General features: G+C 39.0%; 1 protein-coding gene across 1 annotated transcript in view; it reads right to left on the bottom strand.

Moving 5' to 3' along the window:
* Window positions 1–21,588, bottom strand: part of ROS1 (ROS proto-oncogene 1, receptor tyrosine kinase) — a 72,026-nt gene that overhangs the window by 11,772 nt on the left and 38,666 nt on the right. Inside the window, exons 30-42 of the mRNA XM_030447554.1 lie at window positions 16,677–16,909; window positions 15,346–15,522; window positions 14,182–14,356; window positions 13,593–13,710; window positions 11,232–11,419; window positions 10,511–10,600; window positions 9,486–9,621; window positions 8,915–9,077; window positions 8,583–8,647; window positions 5,849–5,978; window positions 4,745–4,842; window positions 3,919–4,122; window positions 2,647–2,781 (exon numbers count right to left, since the gene is read on the bottom strand). Of these exons, the coding sequence (XP_030303414.1) occupies window positions 2,647–2,781; window positions 3,919–4,122; window positions 4,745–4,842; window positions 5,849–5,978; window positions 8,583–8,647; window positions 8,915–9,077; window positions 9,486–9,621; window positions 10,511–10,600; window positions 11,232–11,419; window positions 13,593–13,710; window positions 14,182–14,356; window positions 15,346–15,522; window positions 16,677–16,909 (1,912 nt within the window). The remainder of the gene's footprint in view (window positions 1–2,646; window positions 2,782–3,918; window positions 4,123–4,744; window positions 4,843–5,848; window positions 5,979–8,582; window positions 8,648–8,914; window positions 9,078–9,485; window positions 9,622–10,510; window positions 10,601–11,231; window positions 11,420–13,592; window positions 13,711–14,181; window positions 14,357–15,345; window positions 15,523–16,676; window positions 16,910–21,588) is intronic.

Raw genomic sequence — 21,588 nt, 5'->3', positions numbered from 1 at the left:
ATCTACAACCTTTTCATTTATCAGAGAGGAACACAACGAATGTGGATTCTGAATGTTTTCTGAATTGTTCCTAAGAACAATTGCTGTTTTTTGGTTGGGTTTTTTTGTTAGTTTGTTTTGGGAGGTTTTGTTGGGTTTTTTCAGTTGGTTGGTTGGGGTTTCATTGGTTTTTGTATTTTGGTTTGTGGTTTTGTTTTTTTGTTGTTGTTGACAGTCTGCTTTATAAAGCCATTCAGTTTTGTTCTTGAGTGGAGATATTAATTGCTGTAAAAACATTCAAAACTGGAATCGTCTCATTTTAATTATATTCCATTACATTAAGTCCCTCCAGGAGGGCGTTCCTAGAAGCAAATAACAAAAGCTTGTAGTAACCAAACAACAATTTTGTAATAAAACAAAAGTTTCTTCATCAAACTCAGCTGTATAGCTTTGCATGGAAGTGAGCATTTGTTGAAATAACAGCTTCAAGTCAGCAAGCAGCACCCAGGCTTGTACATATTCTCCTGAGAGCAGCCCACAGGCATTCAGGGTCTAGGCTATATTATCTCTGCTGAGTTTAAACTTTGGCATGCCCTGGCATGGAAACCTTACACCCAGGTTGCTATGGTAGGTGAGTATCTCTGGCTGCAAAAGTAGTGCCACAGATGCATCTAATTTGTATTTCAATAAATGTGGCTCATATATAGACCCCCAAGCCCCCTTTGCAATTCATTACCAGTCTTTGTCTACACACACTTCCTTGGGGGAAAGTAGATAATTACTCCCTGGGGTAAGGCAAGGGGGAGAATTTCACTCCTGTGAAGGCAAGGGGGAGAATTTCTCTTCTCTGTCAAAAAAAAACCAAAACAATCCCACTTCCTTAGTGCTTTTACACCCCAAGGTTTCTGTGTCAGCCCTACTTGCCCTTGCAGTGTAAGTCTACCTCAGATTCCTAAACACTTCTCAGCTGAAGTAGTTTGGCCTTTGAACTCTCTTCCTATCACTGACGGTTTGTTTTGTTAAATGACAATGAGCAAGCCAAAGTGCAGAGGAGACAATTACTGACTACTGATGTCCTGATGCAGGTTCAAAACCACAAGAAGGGAAGCAGGAATGTCAAGAATCTTAGCATGCCATTAATGACCTAGCAAAGTATCAAAAAGCTATTTACCCTACTGACAGAAGCTGCGTGCAGGTGCTGAGTGTTCACCGAATGAGATAAAAGATGGTACAAAAGTCTAAGAGCCCATTCATCCCCTCACCTTTCAAAAACTATGCTACTGCTATTAGGATCTGATCCTACAAGTTACAACAGGCAGAGCAGTGTTTAAGCCCTACCTGCTATGCTAAAATTCAGATCTCAGACCTTAAAATTTACTTCAAGCAGAGTTTTCTTGATTCTTCTGAAGATCTGGTCTCTGATTTCAATGGCAATTTATTTAAACCTTTGAGCTTGAATATAAAACCAGTGTATGAATACAAATTACCTCCTATGTTTTTTTATTCAGAAGCCAGCTGTCAGGAATTCTTGAGGAAGCCTTTTTCAGTGGAAAATACTGAAACTGAAATTGCTTTGGGCCCTCATTTGTTCTGTGACTTCCAGTCCTTACAATAAAATCTCAGTCTCTTCAGTTCTTTGTTTTCTTTAAGTGTTAGAGATTACTTTTTTGTTGTTGTTGTTGTTATGAATATATTATTTCAGCTATACCTGTGTAATGATTCATTCTCTCGGAAACTCAGCATGGTAATTTATGTGACACAGAGATCTGGGCTCCCCAATCACAGAATTATTCTCAAGCTATTTCTTCAGCCCCAGGAGTAAGAATTGTGCACTTTAAGTAGCCTCTCCTTCCACTTGTAGGACCAGCTGTCTAGAGCATTGCTGTGATTCCTCATGCAGAGTGGGTGATACAGGAATTGAGACATGAAATTAGACAATACTGAGTGATTTCTGGACTTGAGTTCAGCTTCCTCCCTTAAATACCTCTGGCCAGTAGGGGTTTGATCCAATATATGTATTAATTTTATTCTTTTACTTGCAAGGGTTTTGCAATTTAACCTGAATTTTGTGTTCAAGAGGAAATTCAAAATGGAAAGCTTTCTTTACCCAGCTCAGCTAAAGACTAACTAGAAATGCAGGATAACCCCTCCCTGTACTGCTTTAGCTTTTCTTATTGGCTTTCATAGGAATTATATCTGCAAAGAGAGCATGGTTTGTTTTCCACATGTGTTCTAATACTAGCCTAGTTCCTGCAGGTATCAATGAGGAAGCCAGTTGTACTTGCTATTGCAAGCACATGCTGTACAGTGGCCATTGAATTATTTCTTAAAGTCATCTTAACCTTTAACCAATTCCTTCAGATACTCTAAGCCTGTCATCACATTACTATTAGATTCATGACCAAGACAGACTATGTATCTGAAATCCTGTTTAGAAAACAATGTTCACCTTTTAACTTCAACACTTAAGTTCTTACTCACAGGCTGCACTACTGGATGATTAGTAGCTGACTAACACATGCAAGTGAGTGTTGTTTTATCTGAAAAGAAGCATTGAGGATGCTGAACTCTGTATGGGCATAAGTAGTATTCAAAAAGATGGCCACCTGGCAATAAACCTCTTGCTTCTTATAAATATTATCAAGAATATTTAAACAAATAACTTACAGGTCATCAGGACAATTGCTTGGAGATTCCAGTCTTCCTCCTGATCGTACATGGTGTAAAACTTCTGTATTGGAGAAACCTGGATATGGTTGTTGACCCAAAGTTAGTGTTTCCCACACTAAGACTCCAAAAGCCCTAAAAATACCAAGAAAATAATTTAATTACCATGGTGATTGTCAACAATCTCCCTATCAACAGTTAAAATGTCTCTAACCTACAAATAAGACTCGGTTATAAAAATTAAGAGTAGGAATTTCTTGTGAAACAATTCATACATCATTGAGCCAGGCTCTGGAATAGCTAACATTAATGAGTAGAACTGACCCACTTTCCCAGACTCACCAAGACAAGCTTCTAAGCTTCTTCAGCTTAGAAGACATGGAGTACCCACAGCTTCTCTGGGCACCACTCTCTGGTTGAGCGTGTCCTAACTTAAACAAGTGTTTAGAAATCTCTAGAGGTGTCACTGGAAATGCAGACAGACATGTTCTCCTAAGGACCACTCACAAAGCAATCAGCACCTCATTTGGTTTGGCACAGAGCACTGAAATGATTGCTTAGATAAATGTAAGAGTGTCAGTCAAATGAATGGGCTGTAGGGGCTGAGGACTTGGGCAAGATGAGTTGGCTATAGCCCACCAGCCAATTGTAAGTGCCCATGGCTACCAAAATTTAAACTTGTGTGACTCTCAGGACTAATGGATCTGGTTTGGTTTGTCCCATACCTCCTGACAGTGGCACTCTGCTTTTTCAACATAAACTCAAACCCACACAAACACAGACTTTGTAAATCTTCTCAACAAGGTACTGTGGTTTTCTCAGGATGATGCTGAGAAATTTGGGTTTCAAAAAAATAAGTCACCAGAAGAGTGTAAAAGGGTAAGGAGAAAGTATTTCAATGTAGAATGAAAATACCAATTAACCTAATGAAAAACAAAACATAATAAGGCAATCAGTACATTGCCTAATCAAGCAAAAAACACATTGCCAGCTTAGTACAAAATTGTTTGATTGAGTGACACTAGTTCTTTCCAGCTAGAATCCAAAGTTAGAACTGAAAGCATTAAGAACTATATCACAGAATTACAGAATCACAGAATGGTGGTGCCAAACTTTTCATTATCTCATGAAAATATTGCTTAGGAAGAAATCTGCCTAGCCTAAAAATTTTAGAGATGGCAGCAGACAACCTACAACTCCTGTAAACCAATATTTTCTTGCTGTGGGATTCAGTATGAGTATTTCCACAGCTGTGTGGCTGCTAGAACTCACCAGACATCAGAGCGATTTGTAAAGACACCATCAATGAGGCTTTCAGGAGCCATCCATCTGACAGGAAGTAGGCCTTCCCCTCTTTTCCTGTAATAATCATTTTTATAGATATCTCTGGCAAGTCCAAAATCACCAATCTTTACTATCCGGGAGGAGCTCACATATTCCTTCTCAGACACAAGGCAGTTGCGAGCAGCCAGGTCCCTGATTTGGAAGGCAGGAAGATGATGGAGTTGGAATTGCAGAACAACTCAGGTCAAAAGGGACTTCTGGAGGTCAAATGGTTCACCCCCCTCTTCAGACCAGTGCCAACCTCTAGGCTGGATCAAGTAGCTTAGGGCCTTATCTAGTTAAGCTTTTTATTTGTTCAAGACTAGAGATGACACAGCCTCTCTGTACAACCTGTTCCAGTGGATGATCCTGCATGCTGTGAACAAAATTGTCTAATTTCGCTTTTGCTTCCCATCTTTCCACTGTGCACCTCTGAGAAAAGTCTTGCTCTATGACCCATCATAGATGGGTCATCAGGTAGATGAAGACAGTAAATGGATTCTCCCACTTGTCCTTCTCTGTGTTGCATGGAATATGATTCTTGCCTAGGGTTCAATGAGTCCTGGATTCAGATTTTAGAGTAACCCATCAGTTTGTGAGAGAAATGTAAAAATTGCTGCAGGTGATTTTTGGTAGAAAAGCATAGTATTATTTTTTACTCCACTGCTCTCATTCTACCTCTTACATTGTGATATCTTTCTATTCTTTCCCAGGTAAAATACTAGTCTCAATGTTGTGGGTAAACCCTGGAAGACTAAGGAAATAAGTTCCATACCTGTGTATAAAATGCATTTTCTCTAGATAGACACAGCCTTTGCAAATATCCAAACAAATATCCAAGAGGTCAGTCACTTTCAGAAAGGAGCTCTGGAGGTACAAGAGACAAAACCAGAAGTTAACCACGTCTACCAATTTTATAAACTCAGAATGACAACTTCCCTGTACAAAGGTGGTATTATTTCCTCATTTGTAATATATAGGTTTTTTCCAAAACATGAAAAGTACAGGTACAAATTCTCTGTTTATCAATAGAACAAGTGCTAATTACTGTCAGGGTAACCTGACAAATCACTGCACTGCAAGGCAGGTGAACACATGCTGGTTTTAGACTTTAGGGTAAGAATATTCTAGGACTTTCAGGATTTTTTCTTCACTACAGTGGAAGAAATGGGGCCCTGAAAATTTCCTCCTATTATCAGATTAGGTTTTCTTGCTGTGGGATTAATCAGTATTATATGTAATTCTATTAGAATACATGTAGATATATTTCAGTAGAATTCAATCCTGACTGTGGATTTGATCCAATCATGTCAATGAACTAGAGAACTGCTATAACTCAGTAAAATTTCAATGTCAAGCACTTTTCGGTCTACAGTCTTACCATCAATATCCTTTCTCTGCTATGAAAACTATGAAAAAATTACTCAATTACAGATATTTATTCTTTATGCTCTTCTCTTGTTTCCTTTTTATAGAACTTGAGGATACAGTCACAGTGATACTATATTATTATATGCCTAAAACATTAAGGATACTGCCACTATTCCAAGCAATGCAGACTAATAGACCATATACATCAACATTTTTATTTATGATCATTTTTCAGAGGACTTCTCACAGTGTCCATAGAGAGAAACTCTGCAGATATCTCATGACTGAAAATATAGTATTGGTCAATCGTCAGATGACATCCAGTCATCTTGGAATGAGCTATAAATTCAAGCTTAACATGGAGATTCCAGGGCACTGGGGAAAAGCCAGGTCAGACCTTGCAAGTACAGAAAAACTGTCCATCAGCACGGCCTTTGAGGAAGGGAAAAACTGAGAAACTGCAGGCAGATACACATTGAAAATATGAGCTTCATGGTCCTTACCCTACCTTTTGCTTTCGGGCTCCTCGTAGGTAGCTAAGTAGATCCCCTCCTTCCATCAGCTCCAGTATAAGGTACTGAGGTTCATTTAACAGGCACACACCAAGTAACTTCAGAATGTGGGGGTGATCAAATTTACTAAAGAGAAGGATATGGCTGTGAGATTATATATGAGAAATCCAGCTGGTTGATAGCTAATAAAGTGTGTATAGATGCATGCAATGAATTAACAGTGCAGCCTTAACAATCCTGACTCTACTAAAACCATGATTTAGTTACTCACTGAGCCTGGATTTGCTCAGTCACTAGGAGAGGTCTGGGACAACCTTTCAAACCTCAGGCTTATGCTATTTTGATGGGCACTCTAATGCATGCATGTGTATTTAAAGCAAACTTCATCATATTTCCAGGAAGCAGATCCCTCTACACTAAAGGTATCTGGACTACTCTAATAGAGTACTTTTACTGCTACAGTAGATCTGCTGATTCAGAGAAATGCACAGAGAAAGGTAAAAGCACAATTTGCAATGTCTTGTTTTCATGATTGAGAGGAAAACTGTTTCTCACAGTATATGTTCAAGAAAAACAAAATATACGTGAGGAACACTCATGGATGTGCTAGTAGTTGCCTGTGTGTCCAAAAAAAATAGGGATTACTACAGAGCAATCAGCACTCTCAGACCTAACACTTTTCAAAGAATCAAGAATATTTACTGCCTCTGTCAGTGACTGTGTTTTTACAGTCACATTGCTTGTGTTACAAAATAGTTTTCCCTTTGCACTGCTGTGTGAAGGAACTTGCATCAGCAGCCAGAGAAACTTGACTACTGGGGAAACTGGTGATGTCCAGAATGCTGTCAAATTCACCAGTGTTAACAAATAAAACAGAGGGACATTTTCCTTCTAACTTTTTCCAATTCACATAATCTTAAGTGTGGGTAAAAAATTTAGCAAAAAGTGTGATTTGAGGTTGACAGTTTCTTGTGGCTCACAGACCTCTCAATCACACAAACTTTGTCACTCTCAGGAAGAAAACGAAGAGAAGAAGGTGGCACTTTCCTGAGAGCTCACACAATCCTTTCTCCACCTGTCATTCCTTACTTTACAAGTGATGGGATACATCCAAGAATTTACTACATATATTTGTACACAAAAGACTCGCTAATAACCAATATCAAATGATTTTTTGAAATGCAGGCAACTAAATTTCCCTACTACTGCACAGAAATTATAGAAGAAACAATATATAAACTCACTTAGCAGGGACAGCATACATAACACTTCACAAACATGAATAAATATCCAAAACAGCAAGCAAAGTAAAAGTTGCATGTAATTATCTAATATCAAGGTTTGTAAACAATCAGGTCCACCGATTTATCCTTTCTGCCTTTAGTTTTATTTATGAGGCCTTACAAATAAACATCAAGAAAAATCACTAAGCTCTCCAATGGAGCTAAATTATTCTTCAGTCACATTTAAAAAAACATTTAAAGCACATAAAACATAAAAACACACAGCTTTGTTGTTCTTATTATTGTTATTTAATGACTACAGGGAATATATAATATTTAAGCTTTTTATTCTCTTTGTGTCTTATTGTATTGGTATAAATGTGGGGCCACATGAATGTTTACATTTACATGTAGTGATTTCCAATGATATATTTTTCCAGGATTTTCAGTTTTGGATCACTAGCTTCTAAAATAAAGCAAAATCGGGCAAGTTTCAGGGACTTGAACTAGAGGCACATATATTTTCCATACTGCACAGAAAAGAGACTTTAACTGGGTTTATGACTGCCAGGTAGACTGAAGACAGCATGTAGGAAGTTTACACACAACATTTGCTCTGTCTCATGAATTTGCACTTTAATGACATGTCTCCATTTTTGTGTTCACAAGCCTTCACTCTTAACCTTATGCAATGTACAGTCTGTGGAAAAAGGCAAATAATGCAAAATACACTTTTTAAAATATGAAAACACAAAAAACAATGCTGTGAAAATCAATTTCAAATTTAATGACACTGTTTTTTCTCAATATGATATAAAAACCTTCATTTCTCAACAGATGCCTCTCAATCTGAACTTGTGAAATTGAAGCCAGAGAAGTGCAGAAGTGCATCTGAAAATTAAACCACACTCTTATGTTACCAGCTGAAAACTTTGGCTGGACTTACTCTTGTTTCTGTGGAGACTCTGGAAAACCAGTTTTCTAGCTGACACACAGACTATTCTGTGTGAAATTCTCTCACTGGTGACATGCTTTATTTTAAGTCTGCCTCAATAGAAGATGTATGTGGCAGCCTCTAGTGGTAAGTATGCACATTTTAAAAGAATAATTTCCACAGTAAATTCAGTGAAACTTCAGTGCATCAGCATGTTTGGATAAGTTTATTGTGCTAAAATGGGATTAGCCAAGGGTTGCCCAGTTTCCTCTAACTACTAACATATTTTAAAGGGATGAAAGATACTGAAATACATCAGTCCAAACCCCAATAAATACATGATGTGAGGACTCTGAACTTGCAGTGTGTATACTAAATTTTCCTTATAAGTTTTATAGATTTATTTTCATAAGATTTGTCTGTAGGTATTTTATTTTATAGCAGAAACAGAGCACCCCAGTAATGCCACTGTCATTTTTTTAGAGGTAAGTGTTGCTTTTTATTCCTCTTGAAGGCCACCACTCTCCCATGATACTGGCTTTGAAGGGTGCCCAGTGGCAAACCTGTCCATACCTCATTAAGTGTGCCTCTTTCAAGAATTCACTCTTCTCATGGTCTGTTGAACCCTTCTTCAAAGTCTACTCAACAGAAAGCAAAAGTATAATAACACTTAGGTCATCACCACTGTTACAGCACCTAAGTAAAGCAAGCAGACACAGACATTTAAATACACATTCTTTTCCAGTAGTAGTTATAGGGGCACTCGCTCAGCTTTAAATGACTTACAAGAAATACTGCAAGAAAGTACTCAAATCTGTCAGCACCTGTTTCCATGGTATAACTTCCGAGCCAAATTGGTCTGCCCATCTCCTTCTGTTGCCAGAAAAATAGACAGCTGCAATTACCTTGACAGCTACTTTTGATTCTCCACTTCCATCTCCCAGGATATCTACTGCAGTTCCTTCATACACCTCTCCAAACGCTCCACTTCCTAACAACTTGTGCAAGTTCAGTTTGTCCCGAGGGAAAGCTGGCAATGATTCAATCTCTGCTTGAGAAGGAAGAGTGCTGCAAGACAGCAATACTAATCACGTGTTTATACTTAGGAATATTTGAAACATTATTAACATTCTTCATCAAATGAATACGGTACTATTTGTCTCATCAGGTACATTTAAAGGGACCTCAAGTGAAGCTGGGATGTTTTGTAATCTATTGGAAAACACCAGGTCTTCTTCCTTGCCTTTCTTGTCAACATGAGGGTCTGAAGTGGGATGGGAGCAACCTGGGCCAGGGTGCACACCATGGAGCCAACATGGCAGGGCCTACCCCAGGGCAGCCCTGCCCTGCAGTGCAGATGCAGCCCCTCCTAACTCCAGCTTGAGGTGTCAGAGATTAGCACAGTGATGAGAAACAGTCCAGGGAAGCCCTCTTAGATGTTTTCGTCCTGAAAATACATTTTCTTCAGGGACATACCTTATAGCATAGCAGGCATTGGCTAGTCCCACTGTCTCAGACATCCCCCTAAGTTGAGCTAATTCTTTATCTTCCTTGATAAACACTATCTGTCCAGGCAAGGCCTGTTTTCTGGATTTCCATCTTTGGTGCCATACTGGAACAAAAAAGCAGACTGTCAGATATTTCTCCCTGAGAGCATCCTGGCACGCAAGTAGGCTGAAAGGCTACAGGTTTTTTGTTATCCTGTTTTCTGATCCCCCAGCAGCTCATGTAAGCAAGAAATCTACATCTGGCCACAGTATTTTCCCCACAAAACACAGACAATTGTTCATTGAGTTGACAAATCAATCATCCACTTCTGTATGTGAATCACAATCCCTGAATGTGTTTAAAAATCATATAGACACAGTATTTAAGGATATGGTTCAGCAGTGAGCTGGTAGAGCAAAGTTAGTAGAGTTACATTAAAGATTAGACTGGATGATTGTACAGGTCTTCTCCATACTGAAAAATTCCATGATTCTAAGACTCAAGCCCAAAGGGTTGCTGCTGCTGTTGTATTTCAGGGAGAGGATGAGGAGTGAGAGATCAGGATCATACCACATGTGGACATCTACATCTCAGGGTAATCTCTACATACTTTGTTCAGGAACAAAGCCAGAGAAGCAAAAAAAGGGACCCTTCGATGACTAAGTGAAGTACTGTCCTGGTTTCTCAACTTGATAATTATAAAATACAAGTTTTTATAAGGAATCACAAGAACATCAAAGTTCTTTCAGCTTTCCTGTGATGTAGGAATTCCCTGTAGGGAATCAACAGCAAAAAATACCTGAAGATGGAGTGCAGTGGTATCCTGGCCTTGACACCAGCCATCATAAAAACATAACCAGCCATCTCTAAGGCCTCAAAGGATGAGAATAGACACATTCCTTCTGGCTATCACCCTAGCAAGTGTTCAGCATTTCCCTAAACATGGAGGCTACTTGTCTCCCACAAACAGAGGACTAGTGAACTAAGGACATGAGAAAACCTCTGGCACTTACCCAAACCGAATAGTATGACCACAGTCAATCCCAGCACAACTCCAATCACAGAAGCAACGGCAATGATGGTGTCTGGGGAGATCATAGTATCTGCTAGATAGAATGAGAAAAATTGTTAATGACTGCGTATACAGGCCATATCATCCCCCAGAGCTGAGCAAACCTGAGAGAATCCTTGAGCTGTGTAAATGTCTTCCTTTGTTCAAGCTCTCTTGTAGGCTCTATGTAGATCTCTACATTTGGTCAGACTAATTCTCCTTCACAGCTCTGGGCCATTCCTGTGGTGATGATCTATTGTGTACATGGGAAGAGAAAATGCTGAACTTTTTGAGCACTCAAGATGGGATTTTCAAAAACAGCCAGAGCATCCATCTATACTGGCTGAAGATGAGCAATAATCCTCACATCCATATCCAGTGTGGGATCTTGTCTTTTTTTTCAAAAATAGTGCTATAATGTAGAGCAAAGGGCCTCAGAGACAAACCGGTATAAAAGAACAGAAGCAAATTTCAGGTCCATTGTTCCATGCAAAAGAGCCTGGATGAGCACTAGCAACTGGGATCACTGTATAAATGTTACCATGTGACATTGTCACCTCTTAGACACATTAATTTACACGTGCAGCAACATCACTAATAAAATAGAAGCTGTCTTTCATAAATTGGTATAATTATTCTACATAAAAGACTTCATTAACATAGTAAGAAAGTACAGCACATACCTTCACCCAAAATTATATCCTTGCTTGTGCCACTGTATTCACCCAGTCCCAGCAAATTTGCAGCTGCAGCTCTGAACTGGAAAGTTCCTTCTAAGTTCTTTGCCCTCCATGTGCAAATACTGGCACAGGAGCCATTGTAAACCACCTTCCACAATGAATTCACTTTGCTGATGTTGTCAGACTTTTTCCTGCAACGGGCAGAGCAAAATAACACAGGTATGTCATTTACTGCTGTCATTTACTGCTGTTTGCTGCTTCCCTGCCATTCTTTGCCTCAGCTCCACTGCCTTCACAACATCTCTCTTCACAACCTGCAGGAAATCTCAATCTCTTCACAAGGTTTTGGCTGTGGAGAGGAACATTAAACCATGCCATTTTAGCACTGCTAGGAATCACACATCTTTAGCTTGGCATTGGAAATTAAATGCTATAATGTCTCAGACTTAGAAAGCTTCAATACTCTTTCTCCTGTTTCACCTCACAAATCCTTCTTATTTAGGTTTCAGAAAAAAAACCAAGACCAAGCAATCAAACAAAAAAACCACAGAAAACAAACAAACAAACAAAAAACCCACACAAACACACACACAAAAATTCTTTTCAGCTGTGTTCTGTTAGAGATTTTTGCTTTCCTGGGCTTAGAGTAGTTCAGTGGCTCTTGTGCATCAGGTTTCACAAACTAAACAGGAAGCAGGTCATTGGCAGTGAAGACACAATTCTTTAGCTAGCCAGTTTCCCACAGTATCTGCTGACTGCTGAATCTATTTCTTCCTTTCCCCATTGGACTGAGATTGATTGCTCACAATAAATTCAGAGCTGATTATTCACCAACCAAAAGAAGACCAGGTATTTCAACTCCAAAGGCCATATCTGAAATGTCATTTCATGTCACACAAGACTGTAATATGTAATGTGTGGTGACCTTCATAAGCATATCAATCATTCTTCCAACACACTCTGATGCAGAAAAAGGTCAAATACTTTTAAATCAGAAAGAGACAGGAAAACTGTATGTTCATGTACTTGGTGTGTACAGACCTCTACTAAAGCTGTATGAGACGCAGGGGTTATTTCAAAGGACTATGCAAATGTTATCTGGAGGAATACTATGCCACTGATTTAACATTTTTGGTCCTGGCATAAAAGGACAACTAGGCTCAAAGCAAAATTCAGTTCAAAACATCAGGGAGTGCACATTCAAAACCAAACCAAAACCAAAACCAAAACCAAAACCAAAACCAAAACCAAACCAAACAAACAAAAAAAAGAACAAACCCAAAACCTCAGTGGTGCATTATGATTTCAGACATGAATAAAAAGTTGGAGCCTGGAAAATGTTGCAGCTAAAGTACAAGCCTGACACAGGCCAAGGGATTGTCCTTTCTTAACTGAACCACAGCATGCCAGGTAAAAACTGGCTTTTGGCATACCTAAATTATTGTGGTATCATAGCTTGCAAGTCAGTGCTGCTGTACACTCACAGAACCATGTGGAGGAAGCTTACAACACCAGGAAAATATGTCTGGGTGAAAACTTGTATAGGTAAAATATGTCTGGCTCCACAGCACTGTCACTCCTAAGCATACATAAGCACCAAGTTAACTGAGGAAAAAGAAATAATAGCTGAGTTTAAAAAATTGCTTCCCCCCATCACTCCTGATTACAGTGTCAAAGGAATATCATGGAAGATAGACCCTCTTCAGTTTAAAATAATGCATTAATTAAGCCTTGAACTTACTGCCTTAAACAGACCCCTCTGGAGTCATGGTCAAAAAATAAGCCATTTCAAAGTCACTGCCCACAGCGAGATACTCTAACCTGTCCATTCAACCCTTCCAATGCTAGAGCAGCAGTTAAGAGTGAATTGGCACATTATAGATGCCTAATAAGTGTGACATATATAGCCCTTTCAGTCTGCATCTGATGACAGAGCACTTAAAAATTATCTAATCATCCCTTGTTGGTGGGAATACTTATGATTATTTCTGGCAACTTTGTAACACCTGTCCATGTGTCTGCTGTACACTATAATAATTCTACATATATTCTAGCTGAAAACAGAAACTAAATTCTTGAAAACATTTATTTGAAAATATCAAAATCTTCTTCTAATTCACCAGTATATATCCAAATACATCCCTGTCTTTCAGGGTTGGTTAAGAAATGTTGTTAGTATACATTTTCTTCCACATTTTCCAGGATTTTCTGGAAATCACAGCTAGAAAGAGATCCCATGAGATGGGCTATTTGCATCATTGATATTACACTCTTCCCATCAGAGCCAAACTGGAAGTCTCTGCACACACGCAGATTTGTGATGGGCTTGTCCCTAGCCAAAGAGTATCTGCACACTTAGCTTACCTGCTTTCTAAGATGTAGTAGGTCAGGTTACTTCCATTGTCATCAGCCTTTTCCCACTGGACAGAGTTCTTAATGTTTTCTGCTCTTTTTGGAACTCCTGGCTTACTGGGAACACCAGCTTTAACCAAACAGGGGGAAGAAAAAGAATGCTAAAAATGTGTTTATGGAGAGACAAAAGGCTAATGGGTGAAGATCAAAATTCAGACATGCACATGGGTGTTTACATATAGAGAAGACTGGGGATCTAGATCAATAATCCACATAAAAATTAATCTTTGGCCATCTCTTTGAAATGGAGAAATATCAAAATTTTTATTCACAGGAAGCCTTTCATCAGTATTTATGAGTTCAGATGAGGCATTTAATTTCAGTTACCCTCACTCTTTTTGTCTATTCCACCTGGAAGTGAATCTCATTTCTTTCCTGCTATTTTGCAGATTTGGTGTTGTGTTATTTATTTTTCAAACACACAGAACTATTGGCTCTTAGTATAAGAACAGTGCCGAACAAATTTTACAAAATATATTGTTTGATTCTCCACATCCTTAAAACAGTCTTAAAATCTTCTTGTTCTACAATATGTGCTTACCTGTAGTTTTAAAGCTTGTTGAAGAGGAAGTGCTTTTCACTCCTGTAACATAAACTACTGTTACTCTTACAAAGTAGTTGGTTGAAGGAAGAGTTCCTGTGAGATTGCATGTGTAAACAAGATCTGCTGTGCATGTAGTGCTTGCAGGGGAAAACCAGTCACTTTTTGTTTGCAGCTAGAAAAATAAAATATTATCATGGTCAACTTTTTTGCTCTGCTGCAAATGTGCCACAGTTCTATTCCTATGTAGATTAACTTCTTTGCCACCTTCAATATGGTAGGGGAGAGTATATAAGGGCTGGGGCTGTGTGCATATATACATTCATGAGACTTTTCATCCTTTCTTTTTTTTTCTTTTTCAGAAAACCTTCCAGTCTTGGCAGCCAAAAAGTGCAAAAGAAAAGAGACTTCTCCTTGATTATTTTTGTGCAGCTTGTAATTCAAGATCTCTGTGATGCACCCATGAGTTCAGCTTGCCGTGATGCAATTGAAAGGAGGTAGTTCAGTGGAATTGTGCTATGATATTTATTTTACAGCAATGGGAAATGTTTCATGGAGGCCTAATAAGTGCTTTATCTATATTAAGGAATCTACATGATCCAGCTCAGCACCCGACATTTTCTCTGTGCAGTAGTGCTGATATTAAATCTGAAGCTTCCATCCACACTACTGTCACTAGAGCACTTACACAGTCTGCACTACTGTGCCCATTTTTCTGTTCAACATTTTCTCCTAACCTCTTTCACTGGAAAATTAAATTCAGATACTAGGGTGTAGATGGTATTTAAAGCTGGGTACCTTTTTTTTTTTTCCTTCCTTGAGCAGAGCAGACATAAGATTTGTAACTACTAGCCAGGTTGGAGGAGGGCAGTGAGGAAAGAGGGAGACGACTCTACTGAAACAGGAGACCCCAGAGGAATTCTAGTGGGGTCATCCAGGATGTTCTTTGGCAATATGGAGCACTAAATGCTGCAGCTGCACTCTCCGCTGTTCCTGGCAAACACCGCCTTCATCCTGCCCCTTCTGAGCCACTAAGACTGATGTCACCATGCCCAAATTAAACACTGAGACTCTTCATATACATCCTGCCACCCTGTTCTGCTCACCAGGATGGAGTGGATTAAATTTGCTCTGCTCTGGAAAAAAACTAAGAGTTATTTTTACCTTACGCAGCTCAAACCAGAAGCTGGTTTCATTAACTTGCAGAGGAGCTCTCCATTCTAGCTGGAAACTGGTGTTTCTGGGAACTATGTTGTCAGGTGCAAGTGGCGTCTCAAAAGTTTTTGCAATAACAGGGACACTTTCGGAAAACCAGTTCTCATCAGGATGAAAAGCAAGGACCTAGTAAGGAAATAGATGAACTGTACAGTGCCAGACCAGTTGAAAGCTCGATTTAGCAACTTTGAGTATTTGGAGGACTAGTTGTTTTCAAACAAGACAATAATATTCAGGCAATATAGATACAGGCATAGAAACAATTTGAACCTCACAACTGCAGAATTACACATCTTCAAGCTGGAAGTACCTGACTTAGCATCTCCTTCCTCAGAGACTCTTATTTGTTTCTTCTTTCACCTTTCTACTAAACAACCTCTCTTTCTAGACCTTTCTGAAATGCCACAAGTTCTTACACAGGCATCCAGATGCCACATCAGATTCTGGGTAGTTTTTTAGAATCACAAAAATACAAGGTGAGGAGGTGTCTTAGCACACTGCCTCTCACTAAGGAACTATCAAATGTGACCTCTATTTGGGTATGCATACGTATAGGTGGATGTGTATTTATGTATACCCCACTATACTATCCAAATCATTAACAAAAACACTACATAAAACTATGGGCAAAACAAAACTAGGGCAAAACAAATTCCCCCCAGCCCTCCGCTGACTGTTCTCCCAGTCCATGCATGAACTTTGAAAACCACTCTATTTACCTGTGATATTCATTCTCCAGCCAACATGTTTATTTGGTTGCTTTCAGAATTGTCACTTTGGTCACAGCCCTGCTGTCCTGATATATCATTTATTGTTTTAACTTCATATGTAAAGGGAGAAGCAATATGTTTTAGTCTTACAAATGCACATAGGACATTTTTATTCCTGTTTTTCTTTAGATGCTTGCATAACAAATGCTTGCCATTTTGCCTTAATTTAGTTCTAAAATAATCCTAATAATACCTATGTATGTCTTAACACAGTTCTAGTAAAACTGTGTTTGTCCTTAAATAACTTAAAGTACTGAAGTTAAAAAAAAAGTGATCTATAATTTTGTTTTTTAAGGTTTGTTATCTTTTTAACTAGTTCTATGGGACTTCCTTTCTTTCAAAATTTAAAGATAGCCGTGAACATTGACAGACTGCTTTTAACCATCTCCTTATGTAGTTAAAGGCCATCAGAAGTCTGCCAAGTTTTTAGTTAATATTTTCAAAACACAAATTCAGCTTTACATAAAAGCAGTCTAGTGAACAAATAGGTAATATGTCCTGTAATTGTACCTTGAATAAATTGTTTGTTCCAGATTGGAGCCCACTGACAGACCAGGAAAGCATTCCATGTGGAAATTCACTTTTTCTCAAGGGTGTTGGTGGGACAGGAGGCAATAAATTGACAGCCAATTGATAGCGGATGAATTCTAGAGGTGCATTTGGCTTCAGAGGTTCACTCCAAGATATATTGATGGTGGTATCAGACAAAACTACAGTCTTAATGGAATCAACTGCCTCTGGTACTGAAATGGAAAGAAAAATCAATTTCCTTTTAGGTACAGATGTTAAAAAGGTTTGTTTTCTTTTTTAAGAAGTCAAGAAATGTCACTGAGGAAAGAAAAAAGTTATAAACATATGAATATGATCCACGTACAGGAGTGATACTTTGCACATGTAAAATTCATATTCTTATTTAGTCAGTCAGCTGCAGACTAGTTCAAAATATTTTGAAGGACTGTTTTACTATCTCCTTGGCTATCCTACCATGTCAGCAGAGAAAAAAAAAACACCCAGTTGCTGTCCTATACCTCTACATTTATAACCATTTCACTAAATTCCTCATGTCTCTTAATTTCCTAATCAGGGTCTCAGATGTGAGTTCTTTATGAAGCTTACTTGAATAGATGCTAGAAAATGTACCCATGCACAATTCCAACTGGAAAATATTTTCTTGAAGATTGGAAGAAAACCTTGCACTCATCATTGTTTGCCATCATTTACAGTTTTGCTTAAAAATACCTGGTCTGGTTGAGCTGTATTGGCAAAAAACTGGGTTGCTAATCTGATGTCCATACCAGGTGGTTACTCATTTATTGTTTTACAAAAAAAAATAACCCTTCCTTTGAAGCTCTGAGATCACAAACTTTGAAATGGTATGTGGTATACCCCAACTCTGCATTAAAAATTCTTCCTATTGAACCGGCCAGATTAGTAAAAAGTTAATAAGTCATTCACTGTGTTCCAAAAACATCAGAATGAGTATAGTATATATGCTATAATTTATGTCATAATAGTAAGATTACAGATTCTTCAAGTGAAATGTGTAGAAGCTAGACTAGTAGACAAATTCCCATTTTACTACCTAGAATATATGTGGAGTAATAGTGACACTCTGTGGCAAGAGCACTGCATTCATTTTTTCAAGCTGTCTTTTTTTTTTCATCCCTCCTATCTTCCTATGTGACAGAAGTACAAATCGATTCTAGGAAGAGTTTAACTAGAGAATTGAGGGAAAGAAAGAGGGAATTCACACAGATTCAGAGGTGTGAAATGGTGTACACACTTCAAGAGTCTCTAGTGGCATCTGATTACAATTTAAACTAACAGTTTATAGCTGGTTGGAAAATTTTCAACAAATCATGAAAAGCTCTAAATGCTGATACAAGTACATGTTAAAAAAAATGCTCAGGGCCTGGGTGCTTGTGTAATTTCTTTTTGTTGTTGTTGTTTTGGGGGGTGGTAGGTTTTTTTTATTTGGTTTGTTTTGTTTCTAGGACTTTATATGAATCCCAATATTTTGCTTTGCCCTAACTAGAGAAGCCCCTTTTGGGTTTCATGTTTCATTTTAACTTGAGACTGAAAATTCCATTTCAGTGGAGCAGCTCCATGTCCTGTTTCATATGCTGCCTTTGTGTTCTGCCACTGAAAGGGTGTGCAGTGCTGCAGGATGGCTCAGTTTGCCACACAAAGAAGCAACTGTGTGAATTCTTGCCATGACCCCTTAGTGTTTAATTTTATTGAATCAGTGTGTCATACAAATGTTACAATACAGTTAGTTTCCCATACAAAGAAACTGAATCTAATTATTGTTGTTCAGCTTTTTGTGTTTTTTTCCATAGACTCCATAGGAATATGCTCATATTATTGAGAGATCCACATAAGATAAGACTGTCTTTACCTGATGTTACTGGATTTTACTGTTAAAAGGAAAAAAAATAGCATGGTTGGAAGTATAGCATCTCTGGATACCAAAAGAAGAGTGGCAGTATGACTGCACCTCTTGTTCCACTTTCGTTTGAAAAATGAAAACAGGTCCATCTTTAACAGTTTTCTTAAGTGGAAAAATATGACTGCTCACAAAACAGGAAAAAAAGGGATGATCTGTGTACATAAGAGGAGCTGCTGGCAGCAGAATAGTAGAATCACAGAATCATTCTGGTTGGAAAAAAGCTTAAAGATCATCAGGTGATGTGAACAATGGTGGCAAATGAAAGGTTATTTATTCTCTGGCTGAGCCTTTAAAAAAACCACATAGTTCATCCCCAAAAGAATAAGTGAATCAGGACATCTATAACGCCAGCTTCTCTGGATAAAATCTTTCCTTGGGCACAGTTGATCAGTAAAGGAAAGAGACATGGAGACAAGTCAGCAAAATACAGTGATGGCTGTGTTTATTTCAATTTCAGTTGCTTCAGTGTTTTCTGAAGCAGCCAGGAGCCAAGAAGAGGTAAAGAGAGAGAAAGGGAAACTTTAGGACTCCTGCTGTGGTGTGGACAGCTTTAGCTGAATGCCACAGTAAAAGCCCCATAGCTGCATAGCCTGCACAGCTGTATGTCAGCTACATCCAGCCCTGCTGCAAATGGGTTAAGTGAACTCAGGGACCAGGTGCTACTGTGCCTCTCATTTTCACTCCCTCACCCTGCCTCTGAGAACTGCTCCAGCTCTGGCAGAACAAGAGCCAGACAGAAAAACTAGTGAAGTGGGAGCTATAGCATTCCCACATCACTGTGAGTTCAACAGCAGCCATCCCAAGGTACTGTATCCCAGTCTTTCCTGCAAAACACAAACAGCCTGCCAGGTATCTTTGGTTATAATTCTGCCTTGATGACTTGAGTATTAGTGGAGGTGCCTGATGGCTCAGCAAGGGAAGATTTTGCATGGATCAAGATGACCCTGGCTGAAGGTGCCATTCACAGTAAACGAAACCCAACTGCAGAGCAAGTCTGACACAAGAGAAGAGCAAGCAAGTGCTATGTGTACTGCAATGAACAGATAGCACTCATTATAGTTTCCCATCCTTTCATCAAGTGAGTCCAGCAACATCACTCTAATGATGAGAAAATTATTTGAAGATCATCACCAAGGCAACTTCTCATGAACACAGATACAAGTGTGCAAGTGGATACACACATGCAAAACAAGAAAAAGTGCTGAGCAAGGTACTGCTATTGTGTTGGGTTGCAATGCAAGACAACATATGTGAAGGCATAGTGTGAATCTTCCTATGATCCTTTTCTTTCTGGGAAATGGCAAAAGCTTCAGGAAAAATGAGACAGCAGCTGCCTCACAGCTGCAAACTGGCAGAGTGATGCAGAGAGTGAACAGAACATCTTCCTGCCCTGATTAAGGTATTTCCAACCTCAGGAGGCACCTAGCTTGGACTAGTAGTATTCTCCAAGACTAAATACATCTTGAACTCAATTAATTGCCTGTGAAACTCAGTTGCCCTTGTGGCATTTGAGGAAAGCTTCTTGGCAATGTTGGCTTCCATGACAGATGGGAGACTTGCTGGCACTCAGGATGCCAGCACCTGGGTCTGCATTGAAGTGCAACAGAGTTTCCTCACTATGACATGCCCCAAGTTTCATCAGGTCAGACAAGATAAACAAGTCAGTAGTTTTGGACTCAGAGTTCTGAACCCACAAACAACACCAGCATTGCTGGTTTCTGTTTAATTAGGGAACTAAGGCAGCACCAGATTATATTTTGTAGCAGTTAACTTTAGAACGGTGGAGAGGATAACTGGATGAAGGATGAATGCAGGAGGAAAAAACATAGTAAGAAATATACCAGTGATCAGGCAAAAGCATAGCTTGCTATGATCAGCTGGATAACCAATGTCTGCTGAGTGAAACTACAGATTCCTCATAACATACCACAGGCTACACACCAACAGAACTCTTACAGAGGTACCCTGTTCCTTGTTGTGCATTATGTGCCCTACGTATGTGTGTTTAACATGACTGAGTCCTCTAAAGGAGCACTGAAGAGATGGACAAACCTTTGGAGCATAAGAGCAAAAAGGAAAATTTACAAAATCAGTCATCCAAAGGAGGAAGTGGAGGAGGTGTTAACCTAGACACATTTCTTGAGCTACATTGGCAGGTAATATAGCACATGGATGTGTTATGTGAGGTGAAATGTCTGTATAAAGCAGGCATGCTGGAGAAGTACAGCTCTCAGCTAATGAGGAACCAGCTTGACTAACACACTATATAGAAATTTGATGCTCTTGATCACTCTTTTCTCCTTTCTTTTGGTTTTATTCTTTTTTTTCATAAAGCAACTTTGTACTTAAGATAAAACCTTGAAAATAAAACATATCTTTCACTTGCACAGTATCTTGTCTCTTATGGACAAAACTATATGCAGGTTTCCCCCAAATATAGCCTTGGCTGCACTTTGTGAATGCTTTCCACTTTTCCAGAAGGTGAGCTCTGCTCCTCTCATTCTTTTCTAGGCTGCAGCTACCTGGTCCCTTAGATACTGCTGCAAGCTCCTGTCCCCATCCTATTTCATTGCATCAGCAGGTCATACCTCATCACAGACTACGTAAGTAGCACCACTGAAACAATTAAATTTGGCTGCCTTGCCATCATATCTTTGCCTCTTGCCTTCACTCATACCTCTCTCACCCCACCAAAGTTTCTCAGCTTCTTTCTGCCATAAATAGATAAGTTTAATTATGTATGTATTTATTTTTAGGTAGTCTCTAAGCAGTTCACTCTCTTCCCTAAATGTCACAGTGAAGATTCAAGTTTAAAGCACTACTCCTGGCTTTCTTTAAGTGTGGGAAGCTACTGAGAAGTGCACATCAAAGTTCTTGAAATCAACTGAAAATATACAATTGGCACTCAGGCCATGAGAAGTAAAAATGAAGTGCCTTTTCAGCCTGGTTCACCAGAAATCAAATCCACATTGA

Source organism: Calypte anna, chromosome 3 (genome assembly GCF_003957555.1).
Source record: "Calypte anna isolate BGI_N300 chromosome 3, bCalAnn1_v1.p, whole genome shotgun sequence".
Classification (NCBI taxonomy): domain Eukaryota; kingdom Metazoa; phylum Chordata; class Aves; order Apodiformes; family Trochilidae; genus Calypte; species Calypte anna.
This window is presented reverse-complemented; position numbering and strand designations above follow the sequence as displayed.